This window comes from Labeo rohita, chromosome 23 (assembly GCF_022985175.1).
Source record: "Labeo rohita strain BAU-BD-2019 chromosome 23, IGBB_LRoh.1.0, whole genome shotgun sequence".
Lineage (NCBI taxonomy): Eukaryota > Metazoa > Chordata > Actinopteri > Cypriniformes > Cyprinidae > Labeo > Labeo rohita.
This window is the reverse complement of record NC_066891.1, coordinates 18,381,033-18,406,259: the sequence shown is the minus strand read 5'-3', so window position 1 is coordinate 18,406,259 and position 25,227 is coordinate 18,381,033. Positions and strand designations below refer to the sequence as shown.

General features: G+C 36.8%; 1 protein-coding gene across 2 annotated transcripts in view; it reads left to right on the top strand.

Moving 5' to 3' along the window:
* The window catches only part of camkvl (CaM kinase-like vesicle-associated, like), a 55,317-nt gene that overhangs the window by 11,190 nt on the left and 18,900 nt on the right, over positions 1 to 25,227 (top strand). Inside the window, exon 2 of one of the 2 annotated variants that reach the window (XM_051095994.1) lies at positions 21,637 to 21,660. The exons of the other annotated variant lie outside the window; for it this stretch is intronic. Within the exon in view, the coding sequence (XP_050951951.1) occupies positions 21,655 to 21,660 (6 nt within the window). The 5' untranslated portion in view covers positions 21,637 to 21,654. The remainder of the gene's footprint in view (positions 1 to 21,636; positions 21,661 to 25,227) is intronic. 2 annotated transcript variants of the gene reach the window in all.

The following is a 25,227-nucleotide window of genomic DNA, read 5'->3' as shown; positions in this document are numbered from 1 at the left end:
CCTGTTACATTTCCAAAGTAACCTTCCCAACACTGGTATTCCTGTAACTCAAACAGTAGAGAATGACGAGAGCAAGACCATGAAGGTCACAAGCTTGAATCCCAGGGAGTGCATTAACTGATGAAATGTACTTGAAAGCATTGTAAATTTGGATAAAAGTGTCTGCTGAGTGTTTGTTTGTGTAAATGAAAAGAAATAAGACAGAGGCTATCAAACGGGTCACAATGTGTAAGAACTGCACGTCTTATACTTGTTGGAAGATGTTAATTGTTGCTTTTAAGTGCCCAATTACATCAGCTCATGCCCTCATTCATGCCATCTGAGGCTTGTTCCTCATCCGTTTGTGAACTCTCTCAGGCTGGAGGTTATAAAGAGTTAAAATGAGAGCTTACAGCACTGTTGAGATGACATACATCTGAACACCAATAATTTTTACCCCCTGCAGCACGCTTCACTAACATATTAAAGAAATATAATTATTTTACAATAACGGCTACAGAGGATGAGTTGCTCCCCTTAAAACCATCGCAGCCCAGCCTCAGAAGTGTCATGATTGCCCCTTCAGCACAAACTAACACGGGACAGAGTGGCAATTACGGTGTAATCGAGATACACGGACAACTAAGCCGTTACGAGGGTCATGTGAGTCTTAATGTACTCGTTCACACTCACATTCTCTTTCTCTCCATCAAATTACTTTTAATCATCTACATTATATCATTTCGAGCACAGGCGCTCTCCACCAACTCCACCTCGCTTAGACACCTTTTCAGCATAAATTTGTTTCCGATTGCATGTGAAAATAGACGGAACAGCTTCCACTTAAGCATTTGTGATAAAACAAAGCAAAAAAGGCTTTGTGAGCGAGATACACAAGTTGAGGCTTTCCGCATCACAATGAAAGCTGGAGCTTTTGTGTGCGCTTTTGTGACGGCCAATGCTTTCGATTACGTTCAGAGTGAGGTAAATATATGCAGGACATGGGAGCAAACATAAATCAGTGATGAGGACTCTTTCCAGTAGCCTCGTTTTGTCTGCCATCACTACCGACTTGAGGATAAAGAGAGGTGGAAAAAGAGAATGGAGAATGAGGAACAAAAAAAGAGATGAAGCCTTTACCATTGAAAGCTTGAGCCTCATTATGACAGAGGTGCTATACATACTCTTGTCATTTTAATGCTGTCCCACACTGAGCCACTAATCGTCCTCTTTCTGTTTATTTATCTAGGGAGGAGGAAATAAAAAACACTGCGGCACTGGAAATTAAATTACTGCCGTTGGTGTTGTAATATAAATGTCTAATAATCTCATTTAATTGGCAATAAAGACAGTGATAAATCTCTGCTGTTGTTTTTTAAAATCACTATGAAGCCTTTTAGAGGGTTTATTTTAAAAGATAATTTTGTAAACTGTAAGCTTTTAAATGATTAAATAGCAGTAGCAATTGAGTTTCCGATCTTTTTAAAGGCGAAGCGTAATTTCTGCACCTTTCTTGGCATCAAATACCAATTCACTAAGCCTGCCTTAAAAACATTACTGACCAGTCATAACTGTTGCCAGCCAGCATTTTTTCTATAAAAGAGCAATGTAAATAGGACCTGTTTGTTTGTACAGTTTTAAGTGCAGTTTAAAGAAAATCATCCAAAGATACAAAATCTTAACATCAAGGAACAAGCTAATGGTCATGAAACTGAGATGTGTTGTTTTTAGGGGTTCAAGCGCATAGCTGAAACCCTATTGTAATTTTTAGAATGGCCAAGGATCAGCAATCTCCACATAAAACTGATCATGCAGACCAAACCGTAAGTTGTAGAGACTTGAAACTTGGAGGGGTTGTAGTACTCACACCGCTGACAACGTCACCAAAGCTCGCCCCAATCGGCCTGACGGGGGCGATACAGCGAACAAAAGTTCAAAATTGCTCATAACTCCTAAACCGTCAGTCGCAGGCTCAAGTGTCTTATGTCGTTGGAATCCTTGGCTCCAAAAATTCCATTGTGAGCCTGGTAAAATTTTGGGGTATTTTGGATTTTTTTTTCTTTGAAAAATACTTTTGCATAGTAGTCCTGGGTTTTTCGTCCGATTGGAAACAAACTAGTGTAGAAAGATTCTCTGGAGAGTAAATATCAATTATCAAAAAAAGAGCTTTTGACTCACTGTCGCAAAGGGACGCCAAAATGTTTGAAAAGGGCAGGGCCACTTTTATTGACTTCTCTCTAGGTCAATAATTATGAAAAAAAAATGCTGAAATTTGGTGTTTTCCAAAAATTATTTTAAGGATTTGATCATTTTGTTTGAAGTTTGGCAATTTTTTAACATTTATTAAAATTGATGCTTTTTATAGTCTGTGTGTTTTTTAGGGCTGTCAGTTTAACGTGTTAACTTAATTAATTAGTTATGAAAAAATAACGCAATTAAAATATTTTAACTATATTTTAAACATTATGTGTTTTTGCTCAATTTTGCAGAGAGCATATTACCTTTGAAGCCAAAAAAGCAGAACTGTTGCGCATCTCTGACCAACACAGCGGTGTTTAGTTTCTGAATGAATCTGCATTTTGAACAAATGGTGTGAATGATTCATTAAGACATTTACCGCCACCAGTCATTAAAGGGATACTCACCCTTATGTCATTTCAAACCTTTCTTTTGTGGAACATAAAAGAAAGTATTTTGAAGACTGTTGGTAACAAAGCTGTTTTGGTTACCAATGACTTTCATCGTATGAACAAAAAATACTGAGATGTTTCTCTAATTATCTTTTATGATCCATAGTTTACATTAGGCCATTACACCCTAAATGTATATGTGTAATAAACGTTATGCTGAATCAATAAAATATGTATTTCTAAAGCTACAATTTGTAATGTCTTACTTGCTACTTTCTCATTTAACACTAAAATAGCTTTAAATAATCTTTTGTGGCTATTTTCAGTCAAATTTATTTTTCGATTAATATGTGATTAATTAGATTAATTAATCAACACATCATGTAATTAATTAGATTAAACATTATTTATTTAAAATAAATTTTACTATTTATTTACTTTTTTATTATGATAATTATAATTTTATTATTAATAATTAATTAATTATTAATTTATTTTTTTGTTATTTCATTTTTAGTTTTAGTAATTTTAGAAGGTCAAATGAATCTAAGTTATGTTGTTTTGGTTAGCTGAAACAAAATATATTTTTTATTTTAAGATTTTATTTCAGTTAACATTTATTTTATTAATTTATCATATTTATTATTGTTATTTATTTTATAGACATTTTTAAGACTTTAGTTTCATTTAACTGTATCAACCCTGTAATTGATTAAATTCTTTAAAAAATCCTAAATTCTTGAAAAATGGTAAACAAGGTAGTTTCCTTTTAGTGCATAATGATTGTCTTCCAGCTGTATCACAGAAATGACTGATGTTTTAATATAGCTGTGAAGAGTCAATGTATTGTTTCAACATTTTCACAATCTGACTCATGTGTTCTGTCCTCCTACAGACGTTCTTCGTATTCTGCCCTTTGGCCTCTTGTCTCCTTGTTTTTGATCATTGTGTTTTCCCTCCTTCTCCTGTCCTCCTTTCTGCTGTCTTTCCCAACCAACTTCTTTCTTTAAAAACATTTACCCATTCGTGATAGCAAGTCAACTGCTGTAGCATCATACGCTCACGCACAGTCATGCGCACACATACGCTCTGTTGTTAAAATATTCAGTTTAAGACTTATTCACCTCTCCACACGTCTACACGCTGTCCCTCTCTTGGCGTGCTTAAAATAACTGAACCTTTGATGTCTAAGCTAATGTTCTAGATATGTACGAGGCTGAGACGATTGACTACTACAGTGCTGACAGAGAGGAGAGGTATTATGCAACACTTTATTGGAGTATCAAACGAATACAATTGGAAGTAAAGGGAAATGAGCGTGCGATATCTTCGCTGACCTGATTTTAGATAATCCACCTAGATAAAATTATGAATCGTCACCCCTAGGTCCTATTTTTGGCTGTTTTGTAACCAGTGTGCATTAGGTTTGATGATGCTAACTGCTAATCTATTAGCACTGTGAGTTTTTGTGTGTTGATGTGACAGCCGGCTTTGACGCCATCACAGTTTACAGTGAGAGGAAGCAGCCAAACTCTCCAGATGGGCACTTTCCAGTGACTTTGGCCTGCTGATTCACTTTCCACTTTGGTCGCCACTTCTGACTTCCAGTCAGTGTGGTTTTTTTTCACTGTGCTAATTTGCATGAGAGCTATAGCTGTACTGTAAAGGCGAGCATTTCATAATGCAGAATACAGGGCAAACATCAGAATCTGTATTACAACAAGTTAATGAGTTGTTAAGTACCCTTTGCGATAGTGTGGGAAATTTTTCAGCCCTATGGTTAATTTCAGTCTGCGGGCACAAAGAGGATAAATGACGCTGAGAGTTTTCGTAACGTGGCCACCATTATCTTCATTTCAATCATTAGCTCTCGCTTCATTGGGGAGCGGATTTCACTGCTGAATATTTTACACTTGCCTTTCTGTTCTCTCTCCCCTTTCATTTTCCCGGTCTGGTGCTTTCGTGCAGCTTCCCCGGTCTTCGATCTCTGAAGCTGATGCCTTTAGCACAGGACTTGTCCTTTCATTACACGCTTGCAACATGTCACTTCTCTAAAAACTTTCATCTGTAAAACAGAGTTTGGATTTCAAGTTCTGAAGTTGAATGCCTTTTGTATTTAGAATGTTTTTTTGCTAATATATTGGTGATTTTAATCAAACATATTTAAAATTCATACATTTGCCCTTGGAGTGGCAGACAGTCTGGATAAATCTGAGTGCAGCTGAGGAAATCTGGTGTATGAACTGAATTTGGCAGCCTGTTGACTGTCGTCTGTGTTTTCGGGTTATCCGTTTTCTGTTCACAGTAAAGTACCATGTTTAGGGCAGCTAAAAATATATATTTTCCATTTAATTACATCTTAATTTGAACCTCGATCTTGATTGATATACAGTATTGTTAAATATACAGTAAAATAAGTCAAGTGTTACCTGAGTTTGCATGATGAGATTCATAATTTCTTTCTACATAATGTGAAATGAGTTGTCTTGGCTGGCTGTATTCAATTATATACAGTTTTTAGCAAGAAATACAATTTAAAGTTGTGTTTATTATTATATGTGTAAAAAACAATCTACACTGACCAAAATTATCAATGCAACACTTTTGTTTTTGCCCCCATTTTTCATGAGCTGTACTCAAAGATCTAAGACTTTTTCTATGTACACAAAAGACGGACACAAATCGGTCTAAATCTGTGTTAGTGAGCACTTCTCCTTTGCTGAGATAATCCATCCACCTCACAGGTGTGGCATATCAAGATGCTGATTAGACAGCGTGATTATTGCACAGGTGTGCCTTAGGCTGGCCACAATAAAAAGGCCACTCTAAAATGTGCAGTTTTACTGTATTGGGGTAATCCAAAAACCAGTCAGTATCTGGTGTGACCACCATTTGCCTCACACTGTGCAACACATCTCCTTAGCATAGAGTTGATCAGGTTGTTCATTGTGGTCTGTGGAATGTTGGTCCACTCCTCTTCAATGGCTGTGTGAAGTTGCTGGATATTGACAGGAACTGAAACACGCTATCGTATACGCCAATCCAGAGCATCCCAAACATGCTCAATTGGTGACGTGTCTAATGAGTATGCTGACCATGCAAGAACTGGGAGGTTTTCACCTTCCAAGAATTGTGTACAGATCCTTGCAACATGGGGAAGTGCATTATCATGCTGCAACATGAGGTGATGGTCGTGGATGAATGGCACAACAGTGGGCCTCAGAATCTCTTCATGGTATCTCTGTGTATTCAAAATGCCATCAATAAAATGCACCTGTGTTCGTTGTCCATAACAAACACCTGCCCATACCATAACCCCACCGCCACCATGGGCCACTCAATCCACAACGACATCAACAAACCGCTCACCCACACGACGCCATACACGCTGTCTGCCATGTACGGTGAAAACCAGGATTCATCCGTGAAGAGAACACCTCTCCAAAGTGCCAGACGCCATCGAATGTGAGCATTTGCCCACTCAAGACGGCTACGATGACAAACTGCAGTCAGGTTGAGACCCCTATGAGGAAAACGAGCATGCAGATGCGCTTCCCTAAGACAGTTTCTGACAGTTTGTGTAGAAATTCTTTGGTTATGCAAACCGATTGTTGCAGCAGCTGTCCGGGTGGATGGTCTCAGACGATCTTGGAGGTGAAGATGCTGGATGTGGAGGTCCTGGGCTGGTGTGGTTACACGTGGTCTGCAGTTGGATGTACTGCCAAATTCTCTGAAACGCCTTTGGAGACAGCTTATGGTAGAGAAATGAATATTCATTTCACGAGCAACAGCTCTGGTAGATATTTAGACAAATTTGTGAACAATCTTTGAGAGAAATAGGCCTTTTGTGTACATAGAAAAAGTCTTATTTATTTGAGTTCAACTCATGGGGGCAAAAACAAAATTGTTGCGTTTATAATTTTGGTCAGTGTAGATAAAAATTAATAAAAATAAAACACATTGCATGTAAAATATTGTAATGTACCTTAGAAGGTACTTACAAGATTCACTGTATAATACAACATCAGCTGAGAGATAATTTCTTTGCCAAAATGCCAAAATGAATCAGAATTTTATATTAAAGAATCAGAGTCAAGACCTTGAGAATTTAAATCAAATTAGCTTGAAATCTGTACACATTTATGCACATTCCCATTTATTTTTAATTTTAATATTTCACATAGGCATCTCTACATTATTCCACTTTGCATAGATATTTTTGCAGTCTAAAAATAAAGGCTGTAAAAAATGAAGTGTCTACAGAACTTGAATGAATAAAACATAAGGCAATAGTTTGTATGCTTCTTTATCTAGTTTCTGAGAATTCATTTGCTTTTAACTCTTAAAAATAAAGATTCTTTATTGGCATTGATGAAGTTACATATTTGGAAGCGTTCCATTGTGCAAAAGGTTTTTTATAGTGGAAAAAGTTATTTGCATCAGGAAAAAATGGAAAAGAATTGATCACTGAAAGGTTCCTTGGGGAACCAAAAAATGGTTCTTTTAAAGAATTGAACACTGAATAGTTGTTTGGGGAACCAAAAAAAAAGGTTCTTTTAAAGAATTGATCACTGAGTAGTTTCTTACTAGTTCTTTTAAAGAATTGAACACTGAAAGGTTCTTTGGGGAACCAAAAAATGGTTCTTTTAAAGAATTGATCACTGAAAAGTTCTTTCTTTTTTATGACATCACTGCAAAAACATGCTTTTTGAACCTTTATTTTTAAGAGCGTAGTATTGTAAAGTTCTCATGATTTTAAATCTGCTATTAATGACCATACAAGAAACTGTAAGAAAATTAATCCTGGCATATAAGACAACCCATTTCGAAATGTGGCAACAAATTCAGCAACACTAGCCTAAGTAAAACTGGCAAATGGTCAGTACAGCCTTATTAATTATGTATGTCCCAGTACATGCACAGGGACACATTCACACACATTTCCCTGTTATTTTTAATTTTGGAACATATTTCCAGTTTTCCTGCATGGCACATTTCCAGAAGGCCAGCAAGATTTTCATTTGAAGTTTGGTCCCACTGGAAGTCCCTTAATATTTCATACATCTATTCCAGCCACTAACTAATTACCCCAGTACAGTGTCAAGCCCTACAGTACAGAGCGTGAGATGAAACTGTGCTTCAGGATGACTGAAGGGGGGATGGAGGAACGCATCACTGTACTTTGAGATTTGAGCTGGAGAGCTGTTGTGACGTGCACAAGATCTGCGGTTTGCTTTAGAAAGACATCACAGACATCTATACTCTCTTGCGTAAACTTTAGTGCAGTCATGTCGGATTTTTCTCTATAGATGCTTCATCTTTTTGAATGTTCCACATAAGCATCTCTACATCATTTCAGTTTGCACTGACACTTTCACAGTTTATGCTGTAAAAATGAGGTTTTAATAGAACGTAAATGAATAAAACATTCAAGGCAATAGTTTGCATGTCTTTATCTGAGTTGAATTCATTTGCTTTGGTATTTTAAGTAAATATCTTGACTGAATGTAATGTTAAGTTCTCATGATTTAAAATGAGTCAGAAATGATCATACAAGAAACTGTAAGAAAATTAATCCTGGCATACAAAACAACTCATTTCTAAATGCGCCAACAAAAAGAAGTAAACTGAAAAAAAAAACATACCATTGGTAAAAAGCATATCACTGGTATTTTTTATTATTATATAATGCATTATTTACTTGATCTATGAATCATTTGCAGTGTGCGAACTGAAGAGACTTGAAGTCAAAGCATTTAAAACAACAAGCACTGCACTGATGGCGAGCTGTTTTTCTCTTGGTACCATCCACTTAAATCATTTCAGGTGTTTTTTTTTTTCTCTCTCTCCTTCATCCTTCACTTTTAACCTTCTACTTTGTTCATTCCATCCCTTATCCCCGCTGTCTTCTCTGTTTCACTTGCTCGTTCTCTCTCTTTTTCCCTCCGATTCTCCCAGGAGCCCAACTGACCTAATTCTCCTCCGAAGACATGGCTGCACTCGCATGGGCGCGCAACGCTGTTTCTCACACTCATATCTTCTGTATCCCAGATTCACCTCACGTTATGAAAAAACAATATTTTTATTTCATCAGCTGCAGTAGTTTCAAGCAGTGTCCTCATTAAACTACCATGAAGCCATTTTTTAAAATTCACAGCAACTTTAGTGTTGGTGTTAGTAGCTTAAAAGTTTCGTGAGTTTACTTTCTCAGTGGACCCATTACTCTTGTTTGTTGTCAAGGTCTTCATTAGCTTGAAGACCCTTCTTATAGGAAGGTCTGATTAATGAAGATTAAAGCAGTGGTTCTAATTTGGTGGGCTACTCACAAACCAAAATGGGTCACAAGTCTGTTCTTATTGGATAGCAAAATAAATAGGCTTCCTAACTTTTAACCACATTTCCTATATCCCATTTTATTGATGCCAAACCGTGTCCAGCAGTCAAACTCCACACCAAGAGTTCCCAAAATAGTTTTTTTAACCCCTTTAGACATAAAAATATTTACTGAAAATGAGGAATCGCCCAATATTTCAGTAATTACATGACACATTCACATATTTATCGATATCTCCAACGTTGATTAACAGTCACATGACTTTTATTTTAAATTAACTATACAAATGGCTGCTGTGTGTATATAAAAAATATTATTTACTGTTGTTTTAATTACAATTCTTTTGTTGTAAAATTGATTATTTTATTTTACACCGCAGCTTACAATTCTAATATCTGTCTTACATTTCTACATTTCTTAGTTGAAAGGTGGTATGTCTCTTTTTAAATCAGTAGTTAAGCCATTTTATTTGATAAGAATGCAAAACAGTGCTACAGTGTTGTATTTTTACTGACAATATTTCTTCAATAAAGACGTCTTTTCTTTGTTTTGAATCAGAACAAGCGATGTCCAATTCGAGACTTAATGACTCTTTTGAATCTCTCATTTTCAATGAGTCGGTTAAATCTTTTTAAATCATTGAGTTCTATAGGGGAGGTTCCAACATAGGTGACTCACTCAGTTGAATCAGTTTGGCGGTTACTCCAAAATGCAAAGGGACGAACAGAAAACTCTTCGCGCGCTTACACAAGTTGCGCTCTCTATTATCCAGTACAGCCTGACTAGCTCATCTTGGCTATGTCTCCAGACACTGAATCACCATAGTCATACCTTGGTAGTTGTATGAGATTTAACGGAAGTAAGCGGAGTAAATATTAAAATGTTTACCTTCCAGTCCGAAGATAAAGCTGCTTTCAACGTCGAAGACAAATAAATGAACGAACATGTACTCAGGTGAGATGACAAAGTGGGCGGAAAACTAGTCATAGCACTCCATTAATATGACAAACTGCAGCCCAAAATACATTTTAAAGGCTTTTAGTGGGAGAATCATTGTGCGTTATGACAGATGTGCTTGTTTGTGGCGTGCAGGCTGTAATACTTAGTCTTATATTATGCATAACGATCCTAAATACTATTTAATGTTGGACTGTAGTCGAAGATGTATTGTCTTGACAGAATGCGGTGAAATAAGAATGGGTTATCACTTTGTCTCGTCAAAAAACAGTAGTGCACTTTACAGGGCTATATTATTATAAATTATATATCAATTTTTTAATCAAATGTAGCCTACATTCATGTCTCAGTCACATTTTCTTGGTTAAATGAACATTATGTTCACATCAGAAAAAGAGAGAAAAACAATTCTATTTTATATTTTTAAATGAACAATGTAATTAAAGTTTTATTTATTAAAGCCAAGAATGAATCTCATAAAGTTAGTATTTTTTAGTGTTAAGTATTTTACATTTATTCCAAAATAATAACTAAAGGCAGTAACAATTTAAACAATATATTTTATTTGTGAACTTATGTTCAGCTGTTCATTTTGATAGTTAGCGTCTAACTATTTCTGATTTTTTTCGGATCACCAGTCATTAAAGCTCTGCAAATATTGGTCACAGACACAAAGATTGACTTTAAAATTCACCAAGCTGATTACTCACTAAAAACTCCAACATATCATGTTTTCAAGTCTTATTTTGAAGTAACAAAGTGGTTATATCAAAGTGTGTGAGTTGTTATTTTTTAAAATTAGTCTTCCTTCCTCATTCAGACTGATTTGCGAACGTGGAACGTGCATGAACAAAAGAGGTGTTATTTACTGCATGAATTAATCACAGCCGAACATAACCAGTCATATCCAATCATATCCGAATCATATCTTTCAAATGACTTTCCCCCATTCATTACCCCCAACAAACCCTGTTAAAATTCAGTCGCCTCAATGGAGGCAACTATTTGAAAATCTGGAATCTGAGGGTACAAAAAATTTAAATACTGAGAAAAATGCCTTTAAAGTTGTCCAAATAAAGTTCTTACTAATTTATATTACTAATCAAAAAGTTTTGATATATTTACCATAGGAAGTTTACAAAATACCTTCATGGAACATGATCTTTACTTAATATCCTAATGATTTTTGACATAAAAGAACAATTTTGACCCATACAATGTTTTTGGCTATTGCTACTTAGCACTGGCTATATAATCTTTTTTTGTGAGATATATGTGGGCATAGTAATATTAATATGTATGCTAATTTATGGTAGGCTGCTATGTTGGTGTCTAATGCAAATCCAGGGTCCAAAAGTGGAATGAGTTGAGTATGGGTGAGTGTAAAAGTGTATAGCATGTGCAGATGTGTCACTTATATAGAAAATGAGCCTGAGGCTCATGCTACTGCAGATGCTCAGTTTACAGCTGCTGTACACTTGGATTTTGAGATCGTTCTAACTGTATGATGTAATTACATCTGACCTGCAAACTACTTTGTGGGTGTTTAAGGTATTTCTGCATTTCTTTTCATTTAATTAAAAAAAAAAATTGTGATTGTGACAAACAATGAATGACATAACAGTTTTTTAATTGGCTGTGTGCATAACAGATGCTCTCCATTTCTGTTGCCAAATTTGGCTTGTGTAACAACGTTCAGCACAAAGCCTTTGTCCATCGCTGATTTAAATCTGAAAATTGTATCATCCCAGGTTGTGTCCTTTGTTCGCTCTTCTCTTTATGTGTGTTCTTTCCACTTTCACATTTGCAAACACAGGCTGAGCAGGAAGAGGGGGAGCTGGGTAAATGAACAATGGTGTAAAGGATCAAAGCTTCATGAGAATAGAGCGATAAAGCGTGGAGACCGTTTAGAGTACGGTCATCAATTGGGGTTTGAGTGGAAAAAGAAAATACCACAGCTTCTGTAATGATTCATTTTACATGAAAATAATAAAGTAGTAGAGAGTGGAGTAGTGGAGGCATTTTTCAAACAGAATCTTGAACAGTCTGCAATGTTAGTTTAGCATCACAGCTGGTGAAAGAAAGTGCCAGAAGGATGTGTGTGTGTGTGTGTGTGTGTGTGTCTGCGTGTGTGAGTTGCAATGCATGTGAATGTCTATAGGTGAGGGTTGTGCATAATTTTACTTGCTCGTGTGCAATTATCAATCAACCTAAACATTATGCAGCAGAGAAGGTTCAATAATTATTGCATCATAAATTCTTCCTTTCCAACCACTGTTTTTATCAGGTGACAGGAATAGTTCAACCCAAAATGAAAACTTACTAACCCTCAGGCCATCCAAGATGTAAATGAGTTTGTTTCTTTATCATAACAGATTTGGAAAAATTAAAACAACATTATATCACTTGCTCACCAATGGATCTTCTGCAGTGAATGGGTGCCATCAGAATAAGAGTCCAAACAGCTAAAAGCATCACAATAATCCGCAACTAACCCACACTGCTATAGTCCATCAGTTAATGTCTTCTGAAGTGAAAAACTGCAGTAAAAAACAAATCCATCAAGGCATTGTAACTTTCTGGCATTTTTAAACATAAAAATGAAAAAGTCAATTTCCTGTTATCCTCTTAGAGTAAAATACATCAAAATACTGGACTGTTCTTGCTTGTAATCGGTACCTGATCTGTGCATATTTCTCTCCTGATTCAGACGAAAGAACTGTTTCACTGGAGGATATTATATGCAGTGTTAGTAGCTTAAAAGTTTGTTAAATAGCCTACATACTGATGTTTGTGAGTTTGTTAAATGCGCTGGTGTGTAAGGAAACCGTCAGTAATCCTTTCAATTAAAATCTGACGATGTATTTTATTCATATAGAACATGCAGTGGTTTATTGTTGAAAACATTTTAACTCTCATTCTGACGGCACCCATTCACCCTGATTGAAAATTTGAATGCAATATTTATATGAATTTAGTGTAATCACCTACAGTACATAAAAAAATAATCTAAACAATTTGTTCCCTGACATGTACGTAAATTTAGCATTTTTCTTCCATCTTAGCAACTCAAGGTGGAAGTACCACCTTCCTGTTTGTGCAGGTCTGCAAGCTGTTCCTTGCTGTAGGGTAACACATGCGGCCTTGCATAACGTTAGAAGCGTGTAGGTGAGGTTTATTTTTAAAGGAATGATCTGGGTTTAACAAGTTCAGTTTTTTCAACAGCATTTGTGGCATACTGTCGATTACCACAGACAATTTTTTACCCGTCCCTCAGCTTGTAAAATTGGTCTAAATTATTTTCACTGGTAATTGACAGTATGTCCACCAATGCTTCCGATAAAGCTTAACTTACACTCAACCAGAAACTTTCATTTAACAAGGTGCCCGATCGAATCAATCTGACCTTTATAGTTTGTGCGACACATTTCAGTGAGGTTTGTTTTGTGAATCTGTCGGAATGTAACGCAAGCTATGCAAAGAGGCTGTTATTGACTAAAACAACTATATTAGACCTGACAGCAAACCCACAACTCATAAGTAACCGTTGTTGCTCATGTCACATTTAAAATGGGCATTTACATAGATTCAAAAATAGCTCATTAAAATAAATATTTTGGGTAAAAACAGTTTAAGCACTGTCAACAGCATGTGTGGCAGGCTGTCAAATATCACAGAAAATAATTTAGAATTTTTTTTCCAGTTTATAAAAAAGTGTTTGTTACTCCAGTTAGAAATTGTGTAATAGTATTTATGAATCTTTTGAAGTTTTAGTCATTTCTATATAGTTTTAATTTATTTTTATTTCAGTTTAATTTTTAAAAATAATTGTAGTACTTCAAATTTGGATTTAACCAAAAAATGAAAATTCTGTAATTAATTACTTACCCTTATACTCTTTCAAACTCATAAAACCTTATATTTTTGAGCTTTCTGACCCTGCATAGACAGCAACACAACTACCACATTCAAGGGCCAGAAACATAATAAGGACATCTTTAAAATAGTTCATGTGACATCAGTGGTTCAACCATAATGTTTTGAAGCTACAAGAATACTTTTTGGGCTAGTTTTACTAAACAGGGCAAATTCCAAAACAGCGTTGATGGGCGTGGAAATTTCTGTGAATGATTTACTAAGAGCACACAAATTGAGGAAGTCCACTTCCAGAACAAAAATGTACAGATAATGTACTCACCCAATTGTCATCCAAGATGTTCATGTCTTTTTTTTTTCAGCCTTAAAGAAATTTTGTTTTTTGAGGAAAACATTTCAGGATTTTTCTCTATATAATGGAGTGATATGGTGCCCTGATTTTGAACTTCCAAAATGTAGTTTAAATGCGGCTTCAAACGATCCCAAGTGCAGTTGTAAATGATCCCAGCCGAGGAAGAAGGGTCTTATCTAGTGAAACAAAAAAATACAATTTAAATACTTTTTAATCTTAAACACTCATCTTGTCGCAATTGTATTTTCTTCCCTCAACTTCAAAAATCATTTCAAAATCATCCTACGTCACTGCAGAAGTACCAACCCAGTCTTTGCAAAGTGAACATGCAAAGATCAAGCACCCTCAAAAAAATGTAAAAGAGCAATATAAGATGCTGAAGTTGAGGGAGAACATGAGATGGGAATTTTTCGACATATCCTAACCGTCATGAACCGGGAAAAAACAGTTCAGACAGAGTGAGACAAGCGTTTGACATTAAAAAGTATATAAATTGTATTATTTTTATGAAAATAAACGATTGTTTCGCTAAATAAGACCCTTCTTCCTCAGCTAGGATTGTTTACAACCGCATTTGGGATCGTTTGAAGCCCCATTTAAACTGCATTTTGGAAGTTCAAACTCGGGGCACCATATCAGTCCATTATATGGAGAAAAATCCTGAAATGTTTCCCTCAAAAAACATAATTTCTTTACGGCTGAAGAAAGAAAGACACGAACATCTTGGATGACAAGGGGGTGAGTACATTATCTGTCAATGTTAGTTCTGGAAGTGGACTTCTCCTTTAAAGGACACAGATGCAACATCTCATTTACATATCAACCAACACAATATACCAAGCGCAGTGCAAATTAGTGCAGTCACAAATAAAGAATAAAGAAATAAAGAAGCCACAGTATGTTAAAAAGAACTGGAGGCCAAAAAATGAAGGGTTGAAAGAAGTTTTAATAGACCTGGTATTGCATGACCCCTAGTTGAGGGTTCCAAGTTGTCTTTTATTGCCTGAAGCAAATTAAAAATAACATGGTTCGGAAAATGTGTTCTTCTGGCATTCCAAATAAATTAATATGTGTGGGGAAAAAAATCCTATTTGCTCAACAACTCCCAACCGCTCAATGATTTATTTCCTCCTTTGTGTGACGCTAATCTGCAGTGATTGGTCTGATGACCCATTTTGTTGTGATTGGTCTACTGCGTGCAGCGCATGTCAGAAACGGAACTCTCATTACCATTACATTAAACACCCAAACAGCCATGGTATATATGTGTTAGCCCAGCGCAGAAACGTATTATTAAAGCACTGCCATTTTTACACCAACGTATTGCTCTATTCTTTATCATAACTCCAAGTAATAACAACGACCAGCATTCACTATTCATTGACACATTTCTAGATAATTGTGAGCGAACAGATATTGCTGTTAGCCAGTTAGCCAGAGACTTACAAGCTGCACGAAGCGAACACAACACATACAACTAAATACGTATTTTGCATGCTACAGAGTTCATGAGAGCAACAATTCTCGAAGGACTTTCAGAATAAAACTATAAATAATAATGTATAGAATAAAATATGTGTAGAATAAAAATGTCGCAATATTTGTGTTTTTCTTCCGTCAATCGCAAAGAAATTACTTTTTCTGAGGAAAATATTCCAGGATTTTTCTTCATTTAGTGGACTTCAGTGGTGCTCAACGGATTGAAGGTTAAAAATGCAGTTTCAATGGAGCTTCAGAGGGCTCTAAATGATCCCAGCCAAGGAATAAGGGTCTTATCTAGTGAAACAATTGGTCATTTTCTTAAAAAAAATATTTATACACTTTTAACCACAAATGCTCATCTTGTCTAGCTCTGTGATGCGCATGCGTACTCTGTGCACTTTGGTTCAAGATAGGGTATGTTGAAAAACTCCCATCTCATTTTCGCCTCCAAAAAACGTCCTACATCACTGTTTTACCTTTTTTTGTAAAGGGTGTTTGACCCTCCTTGCACGTTCACTTTGTAATCACTGGGTTGGTACTTCTGCAGCGATGTATGACGATGTTAAAGTTGGAGGAGAAAATGAGATGGGAGTTTTTTTCAGACATACCCTAACGGACTTACCTGACACGATGCTATCCACAGGAATCCACTACAGGGTTCAAGGTTTCCGGGGTCTGCGCGTACAATAAGGGGGCGGTCAATATGCTTGGGATTCATTTTAAAAATGACTTGTTTCAATGATTTGGAGTCGAATCTTTCTTTTGAGAGACAATAACTTCATTCACTTAGAACTGTGTTACACACTGCATGAAAGGATATTTTCAAAAATCCTTAATGGGGCACTTAAAGACATGCTTTTTTGGGTGTTAAATAATGGCGCAAATACCAGTAATTTGACGGCGTTAGTGATTCACAGACAGTGTTCTCGTGGCTTCATAACATTACGGTTGAACCACTGATGTCACAGGCCCGGCGTCAAAAGGGGGGGATTGGGGGGGCTGAGTCCCCCTTATGACGTCCTGAACCACCTACCACCCCCCACCACCCGCCTCTTCACCCCCGGAATACGATTTTAAACGCGAAAAGCTAAACCGAATGTGATTTCAGCCAAGGGGTACCTCTCCAATCTGATTTGTGCCACCTCAAATTCAGTTTGACCCACTCTAACCCCCCAAGACTGGTCGATTTTAACCATTAGATGCGGACGATCACTGGAGTATTTAAACTTTCACTGCTAAAATTCAAACGTGCTTTTGCACCTTTTCTGGCCCTGAGCCAGATAGACACACTCAGTGCTTTTAGCCTATATCACAGTTCAGTGTTTTCCAACCACATAAAAATAATGTTTCAGACATTTAAATTAATCACTAGCAAAAAAGACATTTGTTAAATAGCCTACATACTGATGTTTGTGAGTTTGTTAAATGCGCTGGTGTGTAAGGAAACCGTCAGTAATCCTTTCAATTAAAATCTGACGATGTATTTTATTCATATAGAACAAAGTTTTGAACAAAGATGGCGATAGAGAGGCTAGAAGTTCTGTTGTCAGCCATTAATGTTTAGTCAGGTGCTGTGTGATTGTTTCAGACTTCATAAAATGCATTACGATAAACTGTATTTTGCTTCAGACAAAACTGTGGAACAAAATGAAATGTCAAAACGCCACTGTTTTTGGTGCAGGAAGGCTTAACATTGTGAAAATAAATGAATAAAAAATGCATGATCTGACCCCATTATTACACTCATCCTGCTGAAATTTTGGATGTAGTGTCTGTGGGTGGTTTTAATTTCTGGGTTGCACAAATCCCCTTCTTACAAATATAATCATTATACTTTCAAGCCATCAGTGACCATGCGTCTGTATCGTGGCTGAAAGTGTGTGTGTAGGGCCGTTGTGTGTATGTTCACTTGAGTAAGCGCATCTCAGACCAAAACACTGAGCAACCCAAAGGTCTGTGCATAATGCTGAATTAAAGTCACAGTTAGTTGGTAAGCAAGTGTATCTTTTTCTCATTACGGCATTTAAGCGTGAGTTACCGCGCTGCCTTTCAGCGGTAATCCACTCAATGCTAATACATAATTCATAAACACTCGCAAGCGAATGCACGTTTACCCACCCAACTCTCTATCACAACCTGTTTTGTTCCTTTTTCTCGATCCATCGAATGTAAATCTGCCAATCCGTCAAATAAGAATGAGGTATTATATTTTATTCTTCTGCTATCCTTCCTGTGTTTGTACCGCCGCTTTGGACTATAGCTGTTCGTCACTCGTCAAATTGATTTTTGCTTCAGTCAATCGCCGCTTTTATCCGCAGGTGTCTATTGACCAAAGGTTACACACACCAGCTCCTGTTTTAGCTCCACTCTCTCCCCACTGGGAGATTTAAAGTATCTATAGCTGAAGAACAGCCTGTAGGAAGACAGAGAAAGGTAATGATGCGGATGTCTTGTATGTGGCCCTGGCTGTGCGAGACCCCAGGGACCTCATTTAGATTCTGCTAGGACACAGGCATCCGAGTTAAAAAAGCAGCACAACTGCTGAACGAAGGGTCTCATGAAGGGCCCTTTTACCGCAGCTGCCAGCATGCTTTAAAAACTCGTTATATCGCAAACCGGAGCAATAGCCGCATCTCCTGCTGTACCGAGACGGTCTTCTAGCTTTAAATGTCTTCGGTTATATTTGATTTTCGCTAATGGGTTTAATGGAACTTTTAAAAAATGTTGTTTTTTTTTGTCGCAAAGAAACGAGGCCCAAAGCAAAGCATTTGGCACGAGCATCATTTCATTGAAATCCATTCACAAGCCTTCATTTGCATTTGTTTTGGAGCTTGGTTTTATAATATGTCCATAATTCTGACAAAAAAAAGAAAAAGTACACCCGGCCTTCCTCCCGCAGACTGATGTTGTAAATTTACATTGGCGCACTGAGCTAAGTTTGCTTATTAAAAAGGCGGGTGTAAATTATTTTCTGCTCTGTTGTTGCTTGCAGACAGTTCAGTGATGAGGGAACTATGAACTATGTGGAGATCGCTGATTATAATTGGGCGGAGGGTTCGCTCATGCAGCGAGCAGGCAAATGGCTTAAAAAAGGAAATGCAACATTTGCATTGGCTTCTCAGAATACAGCAAGCAGCAGGAGTCCCTCATTATATTGTGGCAAAACCACAATGAAATCAATTTGTGTCATCATAGGTAATGATTCCACTTAATATTAAAGACAGTAGGAGCTGAGTGAAGACTCAGACTGGAAGACGAATGAAAGCTTTGATGGTTTCTGTCTTTCTAATGAATAAAATCTGTCCTCCTACTGTCTTGTTGTACCTGCGGTCTTTTAACACAATGAGTTCCTCTCCCCTGCCTACACGAGTCTTAAAATACCATTATGGATACTTTAACATTTCTTATGAATCATTGAACTGATTTTTACAGTACATTTGGAGATTTCGTCTTCTCTTCCCACTTGAGTATGATGAACACATCAGTGAGTTTTTTTTCTAGTTCCATGACACAGTTTTGGATCATATTTTTTTTTTCTGAATAGTTATAATAATTATTAAAATAACAATTTATTGGGCTGTCACAACACTAAATTTTAAAAAATCATCGACTGCAATTTGCCCTTATGCAGGCGTATCATTTATAAACCTATGCAAACAGGAGAATACATCAGTATCTTTCTCAGTATGCTGATTGTTCATCGTTGTTTCAAAATAAAAGCTCAAATCCTCACTTTACACGTTGATTTACACGTTTTGATGTCCACATATTCAGTAAATTACACGGGCTGCAGCATATATTGTGAAGAAATGTCCAAATATTAAAGATTAAGTGGACATTTGAATTAAATATTGTTTAGTCAATATTAAAGGATTAGATCATGTAGTAAAGTGTAAAAACAATTGTCAGTGCTGTTGGCGCCCTCTGCAGGCCTTTGATATAATGTATAATATATATTAGCTCTGTTGTTTATAATACAGTATATATTTTAACAGCTTTAAACCATATGACTACTTGCTTTTGATACTTCATTTGAGCTAATTATTGCCTTATTCCTATTATATATATTCCTATGTTCATTTTTTTTATTACCACAAAAAATTTATAATTCTCCAATTACTTAATTAATCGTCAGAATAATCATCCAATTACTCCATTACCAAAATAATTGTTAGTGACAGCTCTAAAAATTTACTTAAATAGTAGTCATAGATATGATTCCCAGGGAATGCCTATACTGTTAAAATTAGTATTTTGAATACAAGTCTTTATGCATACCAAATTCATTATAAAAAGTTACAAATATCAAAAGCAAATCACATGAAGTATCATTAAAAATGTAAATTATGTCAGCTGTTTCCATCACCCTGTTTTTATGCGCATTTAGAAGTATTGCATTAGAAACGAGTAAGGGAAACTCGATTAATTCACAAAAAAGTTTTTACACTCACTTGAGGTGGTTTTTGACTTGGAAAAAAAGGGTTAATGAAAATAATGGGAGATGGAAATACATTTGCTGTATACATTTCTCCTTGCACATCAAAAAAGTCATGAGATTTTGTGCTGTGGGACAGCATAACCTTACTAACCAATGGACCGATCTCATTGCACATCATTGGAAATGTTGTTATGGTCATTCTTAAGGGAGAAGTCCACTTCCAGATCAAAAATTGACAGATAATGTACTCACCCCTTGTCTCACCCCATGTCTTTCTTTCTCCAGTCGTAAAGAAATTGTGTCTTTTGAGGAAAACATTTCAGGATTTTTTTCCACATAGTGGACTTCTATGGTGCCCCAAGTTTGAACTTCCAAAATGTAGTTTAAATGCGGCTTCAAACGATCTCAAATGTGGTTGTAAACGATCCCAGCTGAGGAAGAAGGGTCTTATCTTGCGAAACGATCAGTTAGTTTCATAAAAATAATACAATTGATATACTTTTTAATGTCTGATGCTCGTCTTGTCTCACTCTGCCTGAACTGTTTTTTTTACCTGTTCATGACAGTTAGTGTATGTCGAAAACTTCCCATCTCATGTTCTCCCTCAACTTCAAAATTGTCCTATATCGCTGTTTTACCTTTTTTGTTGAGGGTGTTTGATCTTCTTTGCGTGTTCACTTTGCAAAGACTGGTTCGGGACTTCTGCAATGATGTAGGATGATTTTGAAATGATTTTTGAAGTTGAGGGAGAAAATACCCAACTGTCTTGAACCAGAATACACAGAGTTCAGGGAGAGCAAGACAAGATGAGCATATTAAAAAGTATTTAACTTGTATTTTTTTAATGAAAATAACCGATCGTTTCACTAGATAAGACCCTTCTTTTGCGGTTGGGATCATTTACAACCACATTTGGGATCGTTTCAAGCCGCATTTAAACTGCATTTTGGAAGTTCAAACTCGGGGCACCATATCAGTCCATCATATGGAGAAAAATCCTGAAATGTTTCCCTCAAAAAACATAATTTCTTTACGGCTGAAGAAAGAAAGACATGAACATTTTGGATGACAAGGGGGTGAGTAGATTATCTGTACATTTTTTTTCTGGAAGTGGACATCTCCTTTAAATGCTTGAGCAACATCGTTGAAGTATTTCTGTATAATTGCCTCCCAAAACTGTCTTTCACGACTGTGTTCCAAACAGCAGCATCCACCTTCAAAAGCAATGACCGCATTTATTATGTTTCGTCTGCTTGCTCTGAGGCACAAGTAATTTATTATACATAAAAAAATTATTATCTTCAGTGGCTTCTCCTAATTTTCTTTGTGATATATAGTGCCAGTTTATCAGGAAATGACGATTTTGTTCTCTTTGACTCGTTGGATGGAAATTAAGCTTATTTGCAAATATTTTATGCAAACCCAGCTATTGAGTCATTTTAAATCTGTATGACTGTTCTAAAAAAAAAACAATATTTGGAAAAATGTCTTTTGGGTATATTCAGAAAAGAGGTTGTTAAACCCCATTGTCTTTCATTTTATGGACACTTGAACCATTTCTTAAATTATCTTCTTTTTTCCCCCACAGACGTCAGGTTTGGACAAAATGAGAGTGAGTAAATGCTGAAAAAATATCCATTTATGGGTAAACCTCCCTGTTTTTTGACAGTGTAATCAGCCAGTCACAGTGACTTAACCATGTTTTCTGACCTTCAGTCCTCACCTCCCTCTATTGTACTGTTCATTATTATCTCATCAGATCTTGTCCTTCATGGAAAACACTCCTGCTAAACATTTGTGTATATCACAAATGGTGCATTCTCCCAGTTCTTTTCAATTTCTTCTCCTTCCTGTTTGTGTTCCCTGTGTCTTCACCTATGTGCAGTTAAGCTCAGGGATGAGGCACTTATTCTAGTCACGTACGTCATGTACAACCTACAGAAACTGGCAAAACCTACATCCATATCTTCGGCATCAGTCCTGGTCAATTCATAGCATTCCACCTGAAGGGTAACAGATTGATTTAATCCAGGCCTACACTGCCTTTCCTGTATGGAAGCTGTCCTTTTGCATCAGCTCCAGATTTCTAAGCCTCCCTCCTGAGGAGCAGACAGTTTGGATGAGCATCTTGTGTGTGAATGAGAGCCCTTCCCTCCTCCCTCACTGATCTGTGGAGCATCCAGCTGCTCCAAGCAGCAGCCCAGCTGGACTCACGCAGCCTGGGTGGGGTTAACACCGCCCCATTTACATTCATGCCAAAGTCCATTTCAAGAATTCGCTAGTGAAGTCAGAGATGTTATCGATTTTGAAGTTGGACCAAGGCACGGATGGGTAACTTAAAAATGAATCCAAGGCTGTGTTTACACTTGGTATTAACATCTGTCTCAGGTGATCTGTTCACAAGTGGTCAGACCAAAAGAGGTCAGCGTGTTTCTGCATGTTGATAAAGTAGAAAAAAGTCTAAAAAGTAAAAGTTGGGAAATGATATGTATCGGTACATTTTGACGTCAGGCAAACCGGAGAAATCTTGCATGTTTTAGCAGTAGAAAAAAAAACATTTTTAAGAATATTCTAGTCGCTTACTCTTTTTCAGGCAATTAAAAGTTTTAAGCTTTGAAACGACAAAAGATCCATGTAAAAGTATCATAAAAATCATCTGTATGACTCATGAACTATATTTTAAGTCCTCTGTAGTCATATGATGATTTTGTGTGAGGAACAGACTGAAATTGTCTTCAACAAATATCCACCCTAGTTCTCCAACGCATGCTCATGAGAGAAGTAGCAATATCCAATTTGTGAATTAATCATTCTTTTGAATTCCCAAAATGATTCAAAATGGTAGGAAGGTTGGGTAAATTAATTAGCATTTTTGGGCGAGTTATTGACCCCTTCTGATCTTCTTGTTTTAAACTATAATTTTTAATCAGAATTTCATAACTGTACACTCTAAAAAAAATGGTGCTAAATAGCACTATAAGTGGTTAATTGGCTTGTAATCATAGGGGAACCACATCAAGTGCTATATAGCACCTATATTTAAAGGTGCTACACAGCACCTTTGTCAAATGGTCCCATGTAGAACTATACAAGAAACCCCATTCTCCTCCTTATATTTTAGATATGTCACTCTTCTTTTATCTGTTTGCAGTGAATGGGAATTTACTACAATGGCAAAAGCTGTTTTGAATCATTTTTATGCTTTTCTAAGATCAAAAAGCCTTGGGCCCTGAAATATTTCTTTATAAGGAGGCCTTGGGGCCAAAAAGGTTGAGGAACCATGTTATCTTCAGGAAATGCACTGTATTTTATTGTAATTTTTTTTTAAATCCTTTCCCCAACTAAAAAAAGGACCAGATTTACTAACATCTTGCGCCAGCGCAACTGTGCTTTTATCGAATTGTGCTCTAAAGCTAATTTGCCCTGTGTAGTAAATCTGGTTGTAAAAGACAAAGGGCCTATTTACATCTGGTCACTTCATGCATTTCTCTGAATTGTTTAAATGTTTCCATTTACACACATAAATGTGTCGTCGCAAAATGGATGCTAATCCAGTCTTCAATTCCTCCGCTACGTGCAAATTTAATGGAGTTTACATCAACGAGAGCAACAAATAAGCACTGCTTTTTATTCATTATCAGCTAATTTCAAGATCAAAGACTGCAACAGGAGAGAGCGTGGCATCAGCACTACTTTTAATGACTGTACGTCATTCACGTTACATGATTTGATTGATTTTTACGTAGAAAGGTTGACGGCGCACCGCATTCAAAGAAATTAACATTCATGTTTTAATAACCGCTGAGCCACTTCAAAAACAAAACTAAAAATAAATAATCTTTGAGAGCAAGGGGGCCCCCTGGTGTTTCAGGGGAAACATTCCAGGATTTTTCTCCATATAGTTGACTTCAGTGGGGATAAATGGGTTAAACGTCCAAATTGCAGTTTTAATGCAGCTTCATAGGGCTTACACGATCCCAGCAAAAGGAATAAGTGTCTTATCTGGTGAAACAATTGGTCAGTTTAAAAAAAAAAAAAAAAATTATACACATTTTAACCACAATCATTTATCTTTATCCAGTTCGAAAATGTAAGGTAGGGTGAAAAATCTGACATCTTGTTCTACCCTTTTTGTAAAGGGGGTCTGACTTTATTTGCATGTTCACTTTGTAAACACTAGGTCGGTACTTCCTCCTACGTCACACGTACGTGGTTACGTAATGCGTGAGGTTGAGCTAGCGCAAGACAAGTATTTGTGGTGAAAATGGGCAATTGTATTGCTAGATAAGGCCCTTATTCCTCGGCTGGGATCATGTAGAGCTCTTTGAAACTGGAGTTTGGACCTTCAGCCTGTTCAAGTCCACTATATGGAGAAAAATCCTGAAATGTTTTCCTCAAAATTTCTTTTTGACTGAGGAAAGAGAGACATGAACATCTTAGATGACACAGGGGTGAGTAAATTATCAGGAAATTTTAATACTGGAGTAAACTGATCCTTTAACCACCCCAAAGAACCGCTGAAGAACCATACTGGGCTCTACAGGTTCTGTTGCAAGTGTAAATGGTGTCCTGTTTACATTTCCCATACAATGCTCTTGTTGACACCACATGAAAGTATACCCCAGCATGACATGTAATTGCAACAAAGAAGCTGAACTGAAGGCAGAATATTTGCTTTACTAATCGGATGAGTCTTTTCTCAATATTTTCACTACATCTGAGGCTTGAGCCGAGGCTCTGGCAAATATTGCGCCTAGCAGTGCCAAAATTCTGTTTCAGAACACCAAATGCATAATAAACCCAGCAGGATGATAATGATTATGGTGTTTGTCTGTGAGAGGTGGACATGAACGCAGGACTGCACACTATAATTTACCACCAGATTAAACAAGGGGAAGAAGGGAGGACATCAAACTTCTACACTCCATGCTGTGACTTTTGAACTTGTTGCTGTGCTGGATTGTGAGGCGGTGTGTGTATGTGTGTGGGTTTGGGTTCAGATGTGTTTGGAGAACAGCACAGCTCCTCTCATCCATCCTGTGGGATTGGATCTGGTGTTTAATGTGTGTGTCTCCAGAGATGAAGATTCATTGCTTTAATAAGAGCAGGAGAGAGAAGAGCGTAGCATTACAGAGAAGCGTCTTGGGGAAGGCTGATGGTTGAGGGTCTTGTGGTCTTT